The following is a 20,636-nucleotide window of genomic DNA, read 5'->3' on the forward strand; positions in this document are numbered from 1 at the left end:
TCAATTAATCACAAAGCTTTTTTCACAATATCTGATGAGGAGTGTATGTGTATCACACAACTCCAAATATTTAATATCGTGCAAGGCAATGCTTGTAAATTAATGTATTATGTATAACTGACTCATTACCTAAACTATGCTAATACTACATCAAGCCTAAGCTTTATCTTAGATGATTAGGAATGATGAAAGTCTGAGGCCATTAAATTAAAATTTTAGACCCCGGGTTTCTTAGCTATTTGGGGCACACCTTTAATGGGTGATATTATTGAAATTTAAGGTGGTCTCTGTTTGCTAGGTTTCCTTTTGTGTCTATGTTAAAAGTTGAGGCCATATGTGCTTGCTTAAAAATTAAACCATTCTCATTTTTCCTGAGTAGTTGATTTTCTAGGGACAACTTGAAATTTCCCTTCTTATTTTTTTGTTGCACTGGTTGTTTCTTCCAAACTCATTTCATTTCCATTTTAATGAATATATCTGTGAAGTTAAGCACTCAAGATGAATTTACTGTGTAATAAAATAACACCAATTATACCATTAATTATACCATTACAAAATATTTGTTCTCTCACTGAAAAGCTATAGAAATTAGATATAAGACAGACTATCTTACAAAAATTTTTCGCGGGAGAGCTCCCCGCACCCCCTCTACCGAGAGGGCGCTCCGGCTTCCCTCTCGGACTCTCCCCGCGCCTTAGGTGGGCCGCTGGCCTGAGAGTCATTTCGCCTACCTGTCACTGCCTGTCCTACCCGTCACCTGTCACCCCCATAACAACTCTTCAAACACTGAATATATCCTAACATCTGTCTAAAGTAACTGCATCTTTAACAACTTCTCATTAGTTGATCTCAATGCCCTTTTAATTTCATTTGTATTACACTACTTTTTAAACAATAAGTATGTTGTTATTTTTATTACACAATTTTATTTTACATTCAGATCAAGGTTGAACAAGCTGGAGTTGTCTTATTCTAACAAGCACAACTCCGATTTTGCTAAAAGTCCAACTATTGAGCATTTTGGCAGATTATCATAAAATTTATATTGTTATCTGAGGCTATCATTATTTAGAATTTTGCTATTACCGTATTTTAGTTTTTACTGCCGGTGGTTAGGGCATTTTTGCAAAATTGGAAAACAGTTTTGAGAACAACTATCTTCCATGATTATACAGAGCATGTTTGTAAAGTTTATAAAAGACATTTTTAAATTAGAGGTTTTAATTATACTGCTTTTATTGTTCATGTCGATTGTAAAAACTATTTTTGTTTTATATTTTAACTTTTATTATATATTACTAATAATACTAAACCTTGCCAATTTTATAGCTTATTTTGTCATATCAGACATACTAAAGTATATTGACGCGCCACACCTAACTTACATGAACAAACTCAGCTCGCACCAACCAGAGAACTATCTTTAGGTTGCAATGTAGTAAGGTAATGACATGCTTTAGCATAAAACCAAAGCTTATTGAAAACAATGTTAGAAATTCTGCAGTTCAATTGAGACTTGCTTTGGCTTAACTTTATTTTACCGGCCATTAAAAGCAGATGAGGCCGTGTGGGAAAACATAAATGAAGTAGTAAAGTATGGTAACTCAATAGAATTTAAAAAAAATGCTTATGATGTAAGGATGTTCTAGATACAGTACGAGAAAGTTGTTTATGTCTGGTGTGCTCAGTGGTTTAAGTTTGTGGGGAGTAGCTATGAAGTGGGTTGATGGGTATACGAGGATAGTCTGTTAAGGTACTTTAGATAACAGAGATTCATCATACCCAAGAACTTATTTTCTGGCTGGTCATAATTCTCCTTATGAGTCACTAAATAAAATATAGTTGTTCTAGAGATTTTATGATTAAATGATTGGTAGTATGTACTAAATTTATTGAAAAAGGTAGAAAATATTTTAGCTAAAAATTAACACTACAGCCAATGAGCATGAAGCTTCATATCCATCTTAGTTTCATCTCATTTTAGGATATTAAAGTTTAATGTTTCCAAAATTTTTAATTAAAATTACCATTATGTTAACATTACAAAAACATAATGCTCACATTATGCTTCCATTATTATGCTATGTTAGCAAAATGTGAACATAATGTTACAATTGCATTAACATAATGTTAACATAATGTTAGGCCTACAATTGCAGTAACATAATGTTAACATGAGGATAAATTCATGCTTTGTTTTAGCAATCTGTTGTAAATAATCACTGGCAAAATTACAACACTCAGTTTTGGCTACAAACTGAGCAACGCCAAGGACAGTGAAAATCTTCAAAGATTAGCGCTTTTATTTGTCAAAGAGTCTCCTTTAGGACCTACTCTCAATAAAATAGACATCATAGAAAAACTTCTTTCAAAGTTTTCGGCTTCTCTGTTCATCGAATTGTGACCAATTGAAGCATAGAACAGTAGTCAGTATTTGCTCTGTTATGGGCCAAATGTTGCAACGGTTGTTTGTTATGGAAAATTCCATTCATGGAATGCTCACAAACAATGCTCTTATAAATGCGTTTTTCAATAACTTCGTGCAGCGGTTAGTTGATTGTTTAAGCTAATGCACTTAGTACTTTTTACTAGCCTGCTTGAGCGTACACTCTTACATCTGCGTTCTACATACTAACCTTTGTTTTAGTCGTACGCACACAATCGCTCACGCTTAAAATATACCCACTCGGCCAATAATACGCCCCTCTTGCTACTAGTGCTGCTTTATTGATATGCAGCGACGGCAGCAGGCGCAACGTAATTGGAGACTGAAAAGGTTGATGTAATGATCTGAAATAGTTATTGGCAGCAAATGAAATTGTCTAGAACTGATTAGCTATTGAAGGATGACCCTACAGTCACAGGAAAAGTACAGTTACACGCGGTCCTTCTCTCATGGCTGCTAGGAATCATAAAGATCTGCCTATTGATACAGGATGGGCTTGGGTTATAACATTTGGTAAGTCTTCATATGCGTGGAGTTGAAGTTTTTGGTAGAACCTCGAGAATTGTTTTTGCTTCTTAAATACGACGATTCTATATTCGTTTGTTTTGTTTGCGATGAGGATTGAAGCTAAGATGTATTTCTTCCACAAGTAATACATGGAATAGGTTACTTACATGTAAATGCAATCTCATCTCTCACATTCTTATCGAATACCAGTTTGCAATAAGTAACATGTTGAGGAAAAGAATAACCTCGACCTAAATAAAAGAAGCCAACTTTTATCTCTACAAAGATTCTGATAGAGCAGACTAGTGTCGTTTTAAGGTCATGGATTTAGTTTGTGATATTTATGCTACATGTTTTGAATGTGGAGATCTATGGCAAGTAGAGCAATGAGCTGATCATTTATAAACAGTATATAATATTAAACCAAGAGGAGTATACGAGTAAAATTCAACCTAGTTGTTGTTTATACGTGTTCTAAGTCATAAAAAACAGAATAAAAACTAAATAAAAGGACAGGACTAAATAAAATCAGGACTAATGCCTTTAACAAGCTCTAACATATCTCTCCTTGTATTCACAATCAATACTGAAAACTAAAGCCGTGCATGATGTCAGAAGTTTTTGATAAACTTATTGGATATACATAGAACAATCAATATGTTAGTGGCAATACAGTTATTATCTTTAGTACAACAATCATGATAGTGACAATTCTACCAACATCGATGACAAAAAATCATACTAGCAATAACGACAATGTTTGCAATGAAACAAGTTTGTCTTTCTTGATAGCGACATTTACTTTGATAATCTTCAAAATGAATGCTGGCGCTGACATTCATGGCTTAGAGAATGGTGATGAGCCTAAAGCTTTAGTTGACTATGATAATAATGATAACAAGTTAATACTACAGCATAAACCTATTAACTATAGTTAACATGTTGGTTAAATATAGTTAAAATGTTTGCTAACTATAGTTAACATATTAGTTAACTATAGTTAACATGTTAGTTAACTATAGTTAACTATAATTAACTGTATGTTTGTTAACTATAGTTAACTATAGTTAACTATAATTGACTATATGTTTGTTAACTATAGATAACATATTAGTTAACTATAGTTAACATGTTAGTTAACTATAGTTAACATATTAGTTAACTATAGTTAAAATGTTAGTTAACTATAGTTAACATATTAGTTAACATATTAGTTAACTATAGTTAACATATTAGTTAACTATAGTTAATATATTAGTTAACTATAGTTAACTATAGTTAACCTATCAACTATAGTTAATAGGTTTGTGTATGACAGTAACGAATGTTGTAAGTTATTATTGCCACGTTTATCATGATTGATGTTACGCTATTGATCCTGTTGAATTGTGTTATACGGTTTCTATTTTCAGCAAGCTGTGGTATGTTTGGTATGGCAGCTGGAGGGCAAAAGTGCTTTGGAATTATTCTGGTAGAAATGGAAGAGGAGTTTCCTGAAGAACCAGTCCAAAAGATATTATGGCTCTTTAGCTGTGTCAATCTATGCAATAAACTCTCTGGTTAGTTGACACCATCTATTGTGCCATTCTATGCAACAAACTTTCTAATTAGTGAACATCGTCAGCTGTGTCAAATCTATGCAACAAAATCTCTGTTAGTTGAGATGTTCAGCTGCTTTATTCTATGCAACAAACTCTCTGGTTAATTGACATCTTCAGCTGTGTCATTTTATGTCAACTAAACACTCTTGTTAGATGAAATCTTCAGCTATCTCATTCTACGCAGCAAACTCACTGATTAGTTGACACATTCACCTGTCACATTCTACATGTATGTACCAAACTCACTGATTAGTTGACACTTTCACCTGTCTTATCTATGCACCAAACTCTCTGAATAGTTGACACTTTCACCTGTCTCATTCTATGTACCAAACTCTCTGATTAGTTGACACTTTCACCTGTCACATTCTACATGTATGTACCAAACTCACTGATTAGTTGACACTTTCACCTGTCTCATTCTATGTACCAAACTCTCTGAATAGTTGACACTTTCACCTGTCTCATTCTATACAACAAGCGCTCTGATTAGTTGAGATTTTTAACTGTGTCATTCTATACAACAAACCTTTTAATTAGTTGAAATCTTCAGCTGCCTCATTCTATACTTCAAACTCTTCCATTTGTTGAAATTTTCAGCTGTAGTGATGACTGATCCTGCTTTGGTTATAGTTATATAGCTTCGTCACGAATTGAACATTTTTGGTGCGTGTACATTAGAAAGCTTCAGATTTTCTAACTGCCTCTGACCAAAATTGCGCGTATGAACAGTCTATACAGAGCCACACCAACTGCATTTGTATTCATTGCTTGGAATTCAAATTTTTTAATTTTTCATTGGCGTTTAGACACACATGTATGTTTCTCATTAGTTAGACTTTATGCGTGACTGTGGAAAACACATATTTTATTTCAATACAATTCATTTTTAAAAGGAAAGGGCATGCCACTTTGTTGCTAACATTGGTTATTTTATAATGAGTTTTGTCAACCAGTTTCCGAGGCAAAGACCTAATACGTTACAAACTGTATGTGTAAATAAGTGAGTACAGTTCCAACTTGTGTTGAGATTTCTCTGGAGGATTAAGTGGAGGAGTCTTATCTCCAAATTGATAAGTGTCACTGCACATTTAAAAACATCCGCTGTGTTTAATATTTCTATAACTAAATCAATTGAAATGCCAATATAAAATGAACAGAAATTGCTGTAACTCATTTTTAAAAAACCAAAAATATATTCCTAAAAGTAATTTATTGGCAGTGCAATACGTTTGATTGACAAATGACATATTTGTGTCAAGTAAACGCATGACCTACAACTGCTATAGATATATCTTTCATGAACCGTGTGCTCTAGTGATGTAACTCAAACCATAAAGCTGATATGAATGTGTTTAATAACAGCTCCACTGAATGGGATAATCTTAGCAAAGACCTCTCACAGAACCCTCGGGCTGATAGCAGTGAGTTTGATGTCTTTGAGTCTGGTGGCCTTTGCTTATCTTCCCAAACTGGAATACATGTATCCATTCTTTGGTGTAGTCTTTGGTAAGTAAAGGGGCTGCACTTTTTAGGTTTGTGCCGAGCCTTCTTTTGCGTTTGCATTCATTTTAGCCAGTACCTTCATTATTTTTATATACTAAACAGATAGTTACGTCAAACAAAAATTTTATGAGACAAAACAGTACCGTATTGTCAGTTAGTACAGTACTATATTAGTTACATTTCATATAGAGTTATTTAAACTAATACTTGCTGTGAAAAAGGGTCAGGTGTAATAGCTATGTGTACAATTATTCCTCAATTTTGCGAAGTGGTGGAGTGATGCATTGGTAGCATGCCTGGCTGCCAAGCTAAATAACCGAGTTCGATTCTAGTGTAGTGCATTTTTTCAAAACTTCTAAGCACGGCTTTGGAGGAGCGGATGAACACGACCCTTATTATAGTAAAGGTTTATATTCGAATTCAAAAGTAACTAGTTATTTGAAGCCATGATTGCTGTTTGTTGGTAGCAATTATAGGTAAATAATTAATATGTAATCATATATAGAAGATTTCAAATCAAGGCAGATTTTCACTATTGTCAATTGCTCAAAAACATTAACTGCAACCGCTTTACCATTGAATATAACTATTGCAATATATGACATTACTTTCTTGAACACTGTTGCAACGTATGACATTACTTTGCTGAACACTATTGAAATGTATGACATTACTTTGTATAGCTGTACCAGGTTATGAGTAAGGGTATGCGTCTACGGGTGCAATAGGACTAGACATAATTCTTTGAGGTTGAATAGGTTGTTTTATTATACGTGCCAGTTCTTGGTATGCTAAAGTAAAAGCTAAAATAAAAGTCATAATGTTATGAGTAAAATTCGTAAAAATCGGCAAGAATGCAATAAGAAGTACGGTTATAAAAAAAGATCAGTAACTACCTTTTGCCCTTTATTGTTCTGGTACGGCTAGGTTTATGTTTGCTTATAAATACTGTATGAGTTGTCTCGCTTTAGTGGTCTCTAACTAATAAAGAAAACAGATTTTTAAGAAATATTAATACACAAATAGTTCAAGTTGGTTAAAAAGAAAATGAAAAAATCAGAAACTGGATGAATATTAAATGGTAAATACCTTGTACTTAAGAATAGAGTGGTATAGTTGTCCGATACACGATATATTAACACAACCAAAATACAGAGACCGGTGTGATCAACTGATCTGCTCCAGATGAAAAGCGTAGAAAAACCTAAGCCGTTCCGCATGACTCACTGAGAAAACGGCATTGAAATTATCGGCCGATACCGCACCGCCCCTTGATCGGACGCATCGCAACAGCGAAAGCGCACAGATCGTTTCACTGCACCACTCACACGCACTGACACAGCATTGTTAGCTTCGTTAAGGCATAAATGTTGACATATTTAAAGTCACAAAGTTGACTTTTTTATTTTTTATTAACTAAGTTAAATAGAAGGGTTAGATATACAGTCCAACATATAAAGCTGTCCTTTAAACTTTTCTAAGCACTATTGCAATGCATAACATTACTTTGCTGAGCACTATTGCAATGCATAACATTACTTTGCTTAGCACTATTGCAATGCATAACATTACTTTGCTTAGCACTATTGCAATGCATAACATTACTTTGCTTAGCACTATTGCAATGCATAACATTACTTTGCTGAGCACTATTGCAATGCATAACATTACTTTGCTGAGCACTATTGCAATGCATAACATTACTTTGCTGAGCACTATTGCAATGCATAACATTGCTTTGCTGAGCATTTCTGCAATGTAACACTAAAGAATAGAGCATGTAGCATATTAACATACGTGTAGGGTGTTGATGTTTCTGTTACTCTCTTGTAGGACTTGGCTGTGGAATGTCTGTTATTGTTGCTCTTACATCCTACTGTGACTATTTTGACAAGAAAAAAGCTCTAGCTCTTGGACTTACTGCTGCTGGTTCTGGAATCTTCTCCGCTATTTTGCCAAATCTTCTTCGAGTGCTCTTTGATAACTTTACCTTCTCCGGTGCTATTCTCCTATACGGTCAGTAGGCAATGCATGCTGGTGTAGCAGAGGTCTACAATGTATAAAAATATTGAAAAAATATTATAGTATTACATAGCTTAATGTGATACACTATGATATAACATAGTTTAATACAATGTGATAAAAATTTAATTTACCAACTATGAATTAATATGATGTAATGCAATGCGATACAATCTAACATCTATATATATAAATCTCAAAGTTTGTTACCTGTCGTTTGGTTTGTCCAGCTATAACGATTAGCATCTAGCAATGAGAAATTGGTATTGCATCAGATTTGATTCACCGACGAAGGGGGGGGCAATAATTTAACCTATTAATCTACGCAAGATGCAATGGGTTCATTGGGTGATATGAGTCGTTATATAGGTTAAAATATGCATATGTTAAAATATGTATAGCACTTGGTGTCACACGCAACGCCATTAACGCTTGCTCTCACAGCTCTTTTGAGTAAGTTTAGCAATACGAATACTAGCTTACTCAAACTAGCCATTGGCAATGTGCCAGGCTAATGGCAAGTGGCAGGCAACTACATTACCAGCCCCTGTTTATAACCTGTTTTTAATACTCCTGCAACGCCTGACATTCAACTAGTAGTGCAATATAATATAGTGAGATACAATGCTATATGTTATAATATAACATATAACTTTGCATAATATAATAAAGAATAATGCAATGAGACAAAGTATAATATAGCATAACATATTATGATATAACGTCATATGGTATATTATGGTATAATCTATATTAATAAACCACACTTTTTCATTTTGTCTGTCTGTTAGTCCGTGTAAGCGCTACACATTTCGATATGTTTTGATCATTTTGTCTAAAATTCAAATGAATATAGAACTCCGTGCCTTGTCTCAGATCACCATTAATATTTGGTTTCAAAACTTCATCTGGTTCTTCAGCGCTTCTTTAATGCTCATCTGATTAGAAACTCAAGAACGCGCTTTTACATTTAGTAAAATTGTCCTTAAAGATGTGGTTGCGTCAAAAAACTCGATTTAATGAAATGAAAACCCATAAAAGGCTAAAACATCAGCTACAATTTGATGCAATTTTTGTTTTTATAGACCAACCCTGTTCAGAGATATATGCATTTGAATGATGCCCTCTTTTAAAAAGCTCACAATCCAGCGGGTGCTTCTTTCGTGATGTCACTAGTTAAAAATCTGAAAAAAAACCACGATCGATAAATATAAGATCGCTTCATTAGCCAATCATCAGCACGAAATTTTTATATAGGTAATAATAAATGTTATCGCTCGTAAATAGCGTTGTCTGTGGTCTCGAAGATTCTCATCATTAGAGAATTTAGGGTAGTTTTAAAATAAAACATAGGGTAGTTTTAAAATGGCTTCAAGTTCGAGCGAATGCGACTCAGAGTTTTTTGAGCAACTTTTGGTAAGAGATTGGAGCAGACAAGTTTAGCATCGTTGAATGTTTACCATTCGTGATGCGTTTTGTCTTTATGCATTGTTGTCGTGAAAGCGGTGTATAGTGGTGTAAGTTTTGTTGAAGGTCTATACAGATTGAGAATGAAAGAACTCCTGGGCAGTGCTAGGCTTGATCCTAGTACAGTATAATATGGTGTACTATATATATAATATTTTGTAACAACCATATTTTGGATAGAATGTAGCGCATTACATTATGATAGAAGGTGATAAGACATATATATTGGTCAACTGAGCTAAACAGATTTTAGTATTCAATAAATTATCTATAAAACACTTTTTTGAATTTGATGTAACTTATATCAAATTGCTTTCACTAGCACCAAAATAAGCAAAAAACTAAAAGCAAGAAAATGTGCTAGTAACTGTCAGTAGTTGAAGCAAGCGTGTTCAAATTTGTCAAAAGGAATGGTGAATCAAAGGATTTCAACTGAATTTAATGAAAATACTTTTAGCTGGAGTGTGTCTACAAATATTTGTCCTCGCTTGTCTTCTTCGACCCATATCTTACTATAAGAGAGGAAGAAACTCCTCATCTGAACTCTCACTGACTACATATTCAACTGGAGAAGAAAAAAAGTTGGAAACGGACACTCACATGCTTGAAGAGGTAGTTTGTAGGTCAAATTGAGGGTGCAGGTCAAACCCACATAACATGATGAAAATCTGTCAAAAGAAAATCTTAGATATCTACTTTCCATAATTAAAAATACTTTGGAAAGTATCATACCTTCAAAAGGCTACTGGGTTACCTGGTTATGTAATTACTTCTAATTATATAACAGAAAAGTGATACTCCCTGTCATATTAAGATGCGCCCTTCTGGGTCATCTGGCAGTTGTAATTTATTTATGATGGGTTGTAATGAATATATACTAAAAATGATCTGCTGCCCTAATTTGATCAGTTATGAGAAATGTTATGTGAATCCAGGCTTAACAGCTAAACTCACATGATTCAGCAATTTGCAAGTTGCCGACTCATTGTTTAATGCTATTTCGTTGGATTGTTATTGAATTATTGCTAGCTGAAGATAAGGTGCTCATTGTATTACCAAGTAAGAGACTGTTGTAAGACGTTCTTATTCTCTTTAATCTAACGGTAAACACAATTCAAACAATATTTACTATAATAAGATCTGTGTCTGTCTGTCCATCCATTCGTCTTTTCGAAGCCACGCTAAGAGTATTACAAAAAAATTCATCTCACATGGGAATTAGGCTTGGTCACTCTGATTTACAGACCGGCGTTCTAACCACTACACCATTTGGCTGCCTTGAATAATTATGAGCATACTAATTACGATCACTCACGGTGTACAGGACTGCCCAGAGTGCGAGTTTAAGTAATGTAGATAATACAAATTTCTAGCAGTCGTCGGATGAAAAAGGCAACAAAGAAGAATGAAAAAGTAAATAAAATTGAACCAGACTAGCTTGATACTGCAGACTGATGTAGAGACAAGTTAGCTTGCCATCGATGTTCTCATCATTTCAACTCGCAGAGCAGTCGTGGCCAAGTGGCCTGGAACCCGAATGTGCAAACAGTAGGTTGAAGTTCAGTACCCAAAAAGGTAACAAGATCCACATTCAACCTTAAGCCGCTCTGTGTCCACATGTGTCCACATGTGGACACGAATAGGGATGTGAAATCCATGTCTGCATAGACAAATGTGGATGGGGACTTTTTCAGTGGATGTGGGCTCAGATGTGTCTAGCCAAGGTTGGAGAGTCGATGTTTGAAACATGCTATTTAACATGAGCAGCCTTTGCTAACAGCTCGCTAAGCTGACATCATAATCGAACTTTGAGGAATTGCTCCTACACACAATTTCAACTTAATATTTACATTATTCTTTAGTGTAAACAAAAGTGCACAGACAGAAATATCAAGATTTGTGGCTAAGATTAAGATAATTATACCATTTCATGTAAATTGTAGAGTACAGAATAACTTTTCACATTCTGTCTTATTGTTACAACGAGCTACACCCACATTGCCTTGTTGCCCAAGTGTGCATTATTCACTTAAAAATAAAGTAAAAAGACTTTAACAAAACTGATCATTTGGGTTTACTAAATTAACATTGACCTAAAGTTCTATCATACGTTGAATTCGTAAATTACCTAAACTCTCAGAATGAAACTTTTTAGATCTCAAAGACCTGAATACCAAATCACTTGACTATAAGCAAAGATAATAGCTTTAGATCTATAAACTTCATTTTTGTGAATAAGAGTGATATGTGAAAGCAGGTGTTTACGTTATACATTTCTGGAAGTGTCAGGGAAAAACAGACATACAGCACATTCCAAGTGCAGTTTATAAACAAACTTAAAAGCTGTTCTACTAAATGACATGGTTGTGATAAAATTTTGAGAGGTCCAATTTTTACGAATGCTATTTTACGATAGGAGATGAATTCGCATCTACGGAAATGTTATGGACTGTTTTAAAGTGTTTAGGCTTGAATTTTAATAACGTATTTGTACGACAAAATTTAAAGATAAAAAGAGCTTCTACACTTGCATATGATACATTTTGTGACGATGAATAAAAAAAAATAGGTTCTTTAACTGATATTAACAAATATTTCAACACAGATGCTAACATACTGTAGAGGCTAACAAGATAATAACATATAGGTATTTACAAAACTTAAACATACTGTGAAACCTCTATTTGAACACCACCTTTATTTGAACACCACCTTTATTTGAACACCACCTTTATTTGAACACCACCTTTATTTGAACACCACCTTTATTTGAACACCACCTTTATTTGAACACCACCTTTATTTGAACACCACCTTTATTTGAATGCCATCTGTAACATAACACCACTATAGGGAATAAATAGAGCACGATAATAAATAGAGCACCATGACATTCAAATAGTGGTTTTATCATAATTGTTAACAGGACATTAACACAGATGTTAAAAGATGTTTTAACATATTTGAGAAAGAAATGTTAATGTAGATGTTCACAAAAAGTTAGCATAGTGGTTAACATTACATCAACATAGATGTTAGCAGGTATGTTAAATGTATTCATTTTGTCTTCTATGTCAAACTCAAGAAGCAGATTGTGAGTTTTTATGTGTTATCAAAGGCGTTAAGGGATATCTAAAGGTGTTATAATATTCATTTTGTAGAATCACCCCAGAGAAAGAAGCAATTCTTTCCATGGTAGATTATACAATCAACCAAACTCTATGGGAGATTTTCTTTCAACGCCAAATATATCTTCATTGCCTGCATCACAAATCAACCCTAAACATGATTCATACAAAATGGCAGCTTTCAGTATGCAGGATGTTTCTGCTTCGCAACTGCTTGCTAAACCACAATCACCTGACAGCGATGACGAGGAGAATAAAGCTGTGAAAGAGTCTAAACTAAATTGGAAAATAATTTTAAATCCTCGCTATGTTTTACTGCTTTTGGGTCTTTTTATCTATTTTGCTGGACTCGCCATGACTTACTCATGCCTCCCATCACTTGGAAAGGAGTCAAGTAGGTGTTGATTATTCTATTGACATCTGAATTGATTCTGCTGTTTATTGCGTTCTAACTGCCTACCTAAAATGAAAAGAAAGTGTGAGTGACTACATTATGTGGGTGGTGAGTAGTTTTCAACGAAGGCTTTCGCTAAGATAAACTTTTATTCTCTTTTAATGTCTTGTGAAAACTTTATAAGAAAAAAATAATAAAGTAAAATATAACATGAAACAAAATATTAATAATTATATAAAAAATCAATCATGTATCATTACAAGAAAATAAATTAGAAAAAATATCAGTTTCCTCTTAGTCTTGCTACATGTGCCACAATTCAATTGATAGAGAGGTTGGTAAAGTTGTGTCCAGAGGTGCAATGGCAGTTAACTTTATCTAGCTTAACTTGATGTCATCTGACCAGGTGTTAAATTAAAATATATGTGAAAATTTCCAGACTCACACTACTAATATAAACAAATACGGATTCTCTGAAAATCTTGTCTCGCTGGCTCCTTCCACAAACAAAGCCATGGACATATACACCCCAGTACGGCGCTGCATTGTGTAACCAGCCCAAACCATTGTCTGTCGCACCACAAAGCACAAACCAGGAGTGGCAATGGCTTTTTTAGGAGGCTATGTGTTATGAATAAATAAAGGATGATTGGCTTATGATATATTTAGAGAGCTGTTTGAGATTGTGTTTTTTAAACCTTAGCAGGCATCCCCAGTAACCAAAAGTATTCTCAGATAATGTTGATGCAGAATTAAAAGGGACCATTCTTGCACGTATAGAGCACCTGAAGTTAACCATCTGTTTTCAAGAACTGCACTATTTCTTGTGGGCATGTTCGTTAAACATCTTACTAGTCCTATAGCTATTTGTATCCACATGCCCTTAGTGTACAGCATACCTAAATGGTATCTCAGAGATGTTTAGCTGACCAGTGCATGTCGTAAAATCAATAATTACCATGCAGTTTTGCAAGTGCAGACAGAAATGACAGGCAATAGCATGTTCTTGCAGATGTTAGCAAAACCTTCATTCCTATTGCGATTGCCGGGGCAGGAGGCATTGAACTATTCATGAGAATAGTAAATGGATGGTTTGCTGACAGAAAGATCATCTCAGCCTTCAACCATATCGCTATCTGCATGACTTTCACAGGAGCAATGGCTGCGCTCTGCGCTACCTTTTCTGGAAAAGCGGGTAGGTAAATATGTCAAATAATAACGAAAGCAAAGTGAAATATTTGGAATTTTTGAAAAAAATTATGTACAAAATTGTAGCTGCTTACTATAGTATATTTTTTGGCTGAGCTTTTTTTCAAGTTATGTTTCAGTACGTTTTGTAGCATCAGTAAACTAAAAAATTATTTATTTTTTTAATTTGTTACCATTCCACTGCTGCTATATCTACATTAAATTATAGTATTATTATAATTATTAATAATATTTACATTATTATTATATTATAACTAATACAAAAAACAGAAAATAACTTGAAACAAATCTTTCAGAGAACACCTCAAACCGTAACTTAAGTTTGTTAAGCCCCTCGTAAGTTTTTCTTCATAATTTCGGCATAAGATATTCGGCATTTAAATATTGGTAATTTGGATGTTTGTTGCCTGAATTACTGATAAAGCTTTTATCTATACTCCAATTATTTTTGTATTTGCTGCTGCAAGTTTTATAGATGTAATGAACCACATTATGACAAACAAAAAAAGTTTTTATCTAAGTTTGCCATGTTAGACTAAATTACATGCATACAATAATACAAAGTTTTTTATTTGTTTTTACTGTATTCTACATAGACTTTCAAAAGCTTTCTAATTATAATTAATGCAAAATCTTTGTTATAAATAAGTTAAACCACAAGCGATTGACATTACATGGTAATATAGGCCGACACATTTCTATGAATTATGTTTTTAAATTATGTGTATTATCAACAATTCGGTTTATATTAAAACCAATTAAATAATTTTGTCTGTCAAAGTGTTGCAACAAATTTTTGGCAGTTGTATTGTCTTGGCTGACAATTGCAAGGAGACTCTAATGCGACTGTATAGTATATACATTCCGTCAGGCCAATAGAAACAATGCAACCACATAAGAATATCTTTGTCAGAAGAATATTGTAACTTTGACATATTGAAAACTAATCCTTTACAAGCCTGATTCAAAGTTTATCAAAAGGTAATTGTCTTATGCAACAATTTATGTATCATAAAATAGCGACCTAATAACCTTATAACTCTTCATGTATTTGCTTTCTTTTCCAGGAATTGTGCTGATGCTGCTTGGTAATTCAACCATGGGAACATCTGTAATCAGTCTGCTGCCGATAGTCAGCGTGGAGTTGCTGGGCAAGCAGAATCTATACAGTGCCATGTCGTTCAACTACTTCACTCAGGGTCTGTCTCTGATTGTTTCGACATTTATTACTAGTAAGTACCTGTATTATGTGTTGTGCAAATTATGGCTTGTAGCTTTTAAAACTTTAACAATTATTTTTACCCACTCTGATTTTTGTTAATCGCTTAAGCTATCAGTTCAACTCACCTCATCTCTACTCACCACAACTCAGCTTAATATATCTCAACGCAGCTCAACTCAACTCAAACCAACTCAAATCAAATCAACTTACCTCAACTCAACTCATCCTAAGTTAGCTCAACTTAATTCAACTCACCCATATTACATCAAACCACCTAAACCCGACCCAGCTCAACTCACCTCAACTCACCCCAGCTAACTTTACCTTAACTCAACTCAACTAAATTGAACTATGTTAATGGCTTTAACAGTTTGTGAACTTAGCAGGGGCACACAAAGTCAAAATTAAAAAAAACTCTGGGATTAAAAATAAATGTTGGAAATTTTGGCTTACTTTGTATTTTTTATTTATTCTTATATTATTTTTCAAGTGATACTAATAATGGTAATTAAATTTCCAGAGTTTGAGATTGGACTGACCTAAATTAACTTGAGTGTTGTGTTTAATTTAATGTTATACCAACATTATTACAAGTACAGCCATCAACATTTGCCAAAACTTGTGCACACTGTTTTCTTTAACAAAAAAACGTGTAAAAATCTGGTGCCTTGCAAAAGTTGAACTGCACTCAATTCTTACACTTACTGCTGTCATCAGCAGCTACTGTCAAAATTTGGGTGTATGTTCCCATTTCATTGCTTACTTTCAAGTCGGAATGTCCCAAAGGTATTGCAGACTGTATTTAGTTTGCAATAACTTTCGGAACAGACCGACTAACTTAACTTAGTCTGTTATGCTGTTGGAACTGGTATTCAATTTATTTGCATTTCATAGAAGTCTTATTTTCACTTTGTGGCTAAACTGAAACCGATATGACAAGAGTCGTCTGTCTCACAATACCTTATACCATTTCACTGAAGTCAAAAGTGTGATCGCTGCAACGCTCCTCTTTTCCTCAACTCTTCCACGCTTGCTGCAATTTTTAAAACTGAACCCATCAGTACCCTATTGAGACAAACTGGGAAACTACCCTTGGCTACTCTACTTGAAGACTACCCTGATGTAGTTCCTTTATTATACTCCAGCAGTCTTCCATGCCTTTGTATAAGCTTGGGTACTAGCAAAAACTTGGAGGCTTGTTGTCTGAAAATTATACTTCAAGTGTATTATTTAAAATATTATAAGTACATAATCTAGCTGATGGTATGCCCACAGGTGCAGTCTATGAAGCTTCTGCAAGTTGGAGGACAGTTTTCTTCTATCTTGCTGGCTGCAACCTCGGTGGAGCACTTATTCTGACTCTTACAGCTATTGCAGCAAAATGTTTATCACAATGCTACAAGACAGCTAAAGATAAAACAGACCTGAACGGCAAACCACTAACATAAATTCGTGTTCTTAACAGTTTCTAATGCTAAATCTATGCGTGCTGTTTTATCGATTATCAGGATTTTTCCTGTGGGTCTATGAGTGAGAATATGCAATGATGTATGTTACAATTTTTAATATACTTTTGTATCGCTACTGGACCTGCTTTATGTAGATTACATTTATTAAAACAACCTTAATGTGTTTCTATAGAAACATTGTTATTGAGTAGATCACTTTGCTGCATAATGCTAGTTGTAATATCCATCAAAGTACATAATACTGTAATTTTCTTTGTTTTAAAAGACTCCAGATGGTTCTGAAAATTATTGTCTTTGTTTATTTTTAACAAGCATTAATGCAATTGGTGCAATTTTTCTACCCAAGATTTAATGCTAAGATTCAAATTACCCAGTTGAGATTGCAGTTATTCTATTAACATAGTTTGTTTTTTTAGAATGAATAGCTGAATATAAGGATAAAAAATAATAGTTGATATTGCAATAATGATTTTATTAGCAAGCATTAAATGCCAGTTATGATTGAATTGTTTTAACAAAAGTAGTCATTCAAGAAATAAATTTGTTTGCTTAAAGACATTTTGGAAGTGATCTATGTTTAGCACGATGAATAACTATCTAAGCTTTTAGTGTAAAGGCATTCCAAATTGAAGATGATATATATTTTTGTTAAAATGTAATTGTTTGCTATAACACTTTTAAACTGTATGTATGTGTAAATAGGTTTGTCTAAAACACTGGCATTTGGAATATCCTTTTGCGCTTTATATATGGAAAAAATTGACTCACTGTACCACTAGTTCTATTTGGCTACTTTCATTATTTTCCATTTTTTAATGCTGGGCATTGGCCTTCTCTCACTGGACCTATATATATATATAAAAAAAAATTGTTTCCTCACCCCGGATACCCCGTATGGGTGGTAAATTCTGCTCTAACTCGGGTCTCCTACCAGAGACCTGGGAGTTTGAGCACTCGCCTCAAGATCTTAGCTGTTCCCAATAGCGCACTTTTCTGCAACTCACCTGAGTTGATTGTTGTTGGTATTTGGGCAAGCCACATTTTATGTGCCGGTGTTATTGCGCCCAGTGCCCCAATGACTACTGGGATTACAGTTGTTCTTACATCCCAGCATTTTTCAATCTCTTCTCCAAGAGGGAGATATTTCTCTACCTTTTCTTTTTCTTTGCTGGCTATATTGTAGTCATTGGGTACTGCTATATCTATTATAGTAGCCCTCTTGTTCTCCTTGTCTACCACCACTATATCTGGTTGGTTTGCTAGGACATGCTTGTCAGTTCGGGTGTAGAAGTCCCAGAGGATCCTGGCGCGGTCATTTTCATTCACCTTACCAGGAGCTTCCCACCAGTGTTGTGATTTATTAAGGCCATACTCATCACATAGACTTCTATACACAACACCTGCGACATGATTATGCCGATATATGATTATATATATATATATATATATATATATATATATATACAATGTATATATATATATATATATATATATATACAAGAGGGCTACTATAATAGATATAGCAGTACCCAATGACTACAATATAGCCAGCAAAGAAAAAGAAAAGGTAGAGAAATATCTCCCTCTTGGAGAAGAGATTGAAAAATGCTGGGATGTAAGAACAACTGTAATCCCAGTAGTCATTGGGGCACTGGGCGCAATAACACCGGCGCATAAAATGTGGCTTGCCCAAATACCAACAGCAATCAACTCAGGTGAGTTGCAGAAAAGTGTGCTATTGGGAACAACTAAGATCTTGAGGCGAGTGCTCAAATTCCCAGGTCTCTGGTAGGAGACCCAAGTTAGAGCAGAAACTACCACCCATATGGGTTAACCGGGGTGAGGAAACAATTTATATATATATATATATATATATATGAAGTTTATTAAAAACTACAGATTAAAATCATTACTACTAATAGTTTCATGCAATCGCGTTGCAATCTTCAGGTAGAATGACTAAAATGTATAATGTACAAGCTATAAAATTATTTTATAAAGCTGAGAGCTTAATACTATTGTCTGATATAAATATAGTATAGTATATATATTTAAAAAAAAATATTAAGAAGAAAGTAAACTTTTAGTAGTTGCGCTACAAATTTGTTTCGTGCGATGCACTCATCAGACGCGGTTGTACTAAAAAATTTTTAGTACAACCGCGTCTGATGAGTGCATTGCACGAAACAAATTTGTAGCGCAACTACTAAAAGTTTATTTTCTTCTTAATATTTTTTTCAAGTATTTCATACTCCACTAACTATTTTTTAGGTTTTTAGTGTAGAGTTCTCTTTTTATATGTTTTTGCACCTGCTTTTAGTTACTATATATATATATATCTATATATATTTCTCAAAGTCCGTGTATCGTGTGTTCGTTCGTCGGACATCCGACTATAAATCTTAAAATCTTGATTTTTATGCCATCTGATGGATTCGAACTCACAACGGTTTTTTCTAACTATTCGGTATACCGTTTCTGTATGCTTTACCGCTGAGCTATAACGCCTTAGTAAACCTGTGTGTTTTTTTATACATTCTCATATAACAGATACGCTATGCGCGTGCAAACTATAAATTAGCCTTGCTAAAAAAAGCTATTTAAACATTGCCATTAAAACTGCATTTTAACTCACGACGAATTTAACGGATACACGCGTGCTATTTATTTTAGCCTTGCGTCCACGAATTAGGATGCTATTATTCGGAAATATTCTGGGACCTAAGTATATGCAACGCGATGCTTCTTCGTCTTTTTTTGAAACTCTTTTTGGTAAATTATCTCGAACTATAATTTTGATGATTTTTGTACAGATTATATACGTTACCAAATTGGGTATATACGTTTCGTCGAAATTTCGTACCTTACATACCTGCTATTTATTTTGCATCTACATTTAGTTAGTAATTTATTTCCGCTGCTCAGGAGACTTATGTTTTTAGACTTCTCATTTGGTACCTTGCGTTCTACAATCATTAAATACGAACTAAATCATTGTTTGTTTAAAAAATATTTTACGTTATTTCTTTTAGTTTAAATTAAAACACCTTTGTTTGGATGAATATTTTCCAGTTTGTTATTAAACCTTTATTTTAATAGCGATATAGTATATTACCAAGCGCAATTTCCTTTTCTCAACAGACGGATAAAACGAAGTTCGCAAACGCACACGAAAATCACAAAAGTTCCTATCAGTGCTCGCTTTGTGTACTAACTTACACATCTTTCCTTCTAAACCTAACCAATTAGTAATTCGTAATTTATTTTACATTTTACAACAAACGTTTGTAAGATTATCTATTAGATTATTTGTAAGATTTATCGTGTAACATTACAAGTATTAGTTATTCCTCGCTATCTTATATTTACACACATTTACATATTTTGAAAAATATATATCTAGATTTACATTCTCCTATTACATTCTTAAACTTCTTAAGTTTATAAGTTTATAATATTAGTTTTTAAAGTTTGTTTCATTATTGTTATTATTTCACCTTGCCTTTTTTAAACATAGTTTGAGTATTGTGTTTGAAGTTTCAACATTATTCATTTTCAAACACCGCTATTATTACTTAGTCAGTTTCCAATCTTTATTATTAATATTAGTAATTCGTAATTAATTTTACATTTTACAACAAACATTTGTAAGATTATCTGTTAGA

The 20,636-nt window shown here is 33.8% G+C and overlaps 1 protein-coding gene across 1 annotated transcript; it reads left to right on the forward strand.

Moving 5' to 3' along the window:
- The first annotated feature begins 2,749 nt into the window (after positions 1-2,749).
- LOC137399880 (monocarboxylate transporter 12-B-like) lies at positions 2,750-17,490 on the forward strand. Its single transcript, XM_068086134.1, has 9 exons — positions 2,750-2,959; positions 4,366-4,512; positions 5,920-6,063; positions 7,894-8,076; positions 10,007-10,161; positions 12,711-13,071; positions 14,084-14,266; positions 15,348-15,512; positions 16,778-17,490. Exons 1-9 carry the CDS (start codon positions 2,896-2,898, stop codon positions 16,948-16,950), a joined length of 1,575 nt encoding a protein of 524 aa, XP_067942235.1. The 5' UTR covers positions 2,750-2,895; the 3' UTR covers positions 16,951-17,490.
- Positions 17,491-20,636: the final 3,146 nt, after the last annotated feature.

Source organism: Watersipora subatra, chromosome 7 (assembly GCF_963576615.1).
Source record: "Watersipora subatra chromosome 7, tzWatSuba1.1, whole genome shotgun sequence".
NCBI classification, from domain to species: Eukaryota; Metazoa; Bryozoa; class Gymnolaemata; order Cheilostomatida; family Watersiporidae; genus Watersipora; species Watersipora subatra.

Excerpts from the sequence above, each read along its gene's own strand:
- LOC137399880 (XM_068086134.1), top strand. The coding sequence starts at position 2,896 with ATGGCTGCTAGGAATCATAAAGATCTGCCTATTGATACAGGATGGGCT. Across the intron at positions 10,162-12,710 it reads ACACTCACATGCTTGAAGAG|AATCACCCCAGAGAAAGAAG; the intron begins GTAGTTTGTAGG and ends TTCATTTTGTAG. Across the intron at positions 13,072-14,083 it reads ATCACTTGGAAAGGAGTCAA|ATGTTAGCAAAACCTTCATT; the intron begins GTAGGTGTTGAT and ends ATGTTCTTGCAG.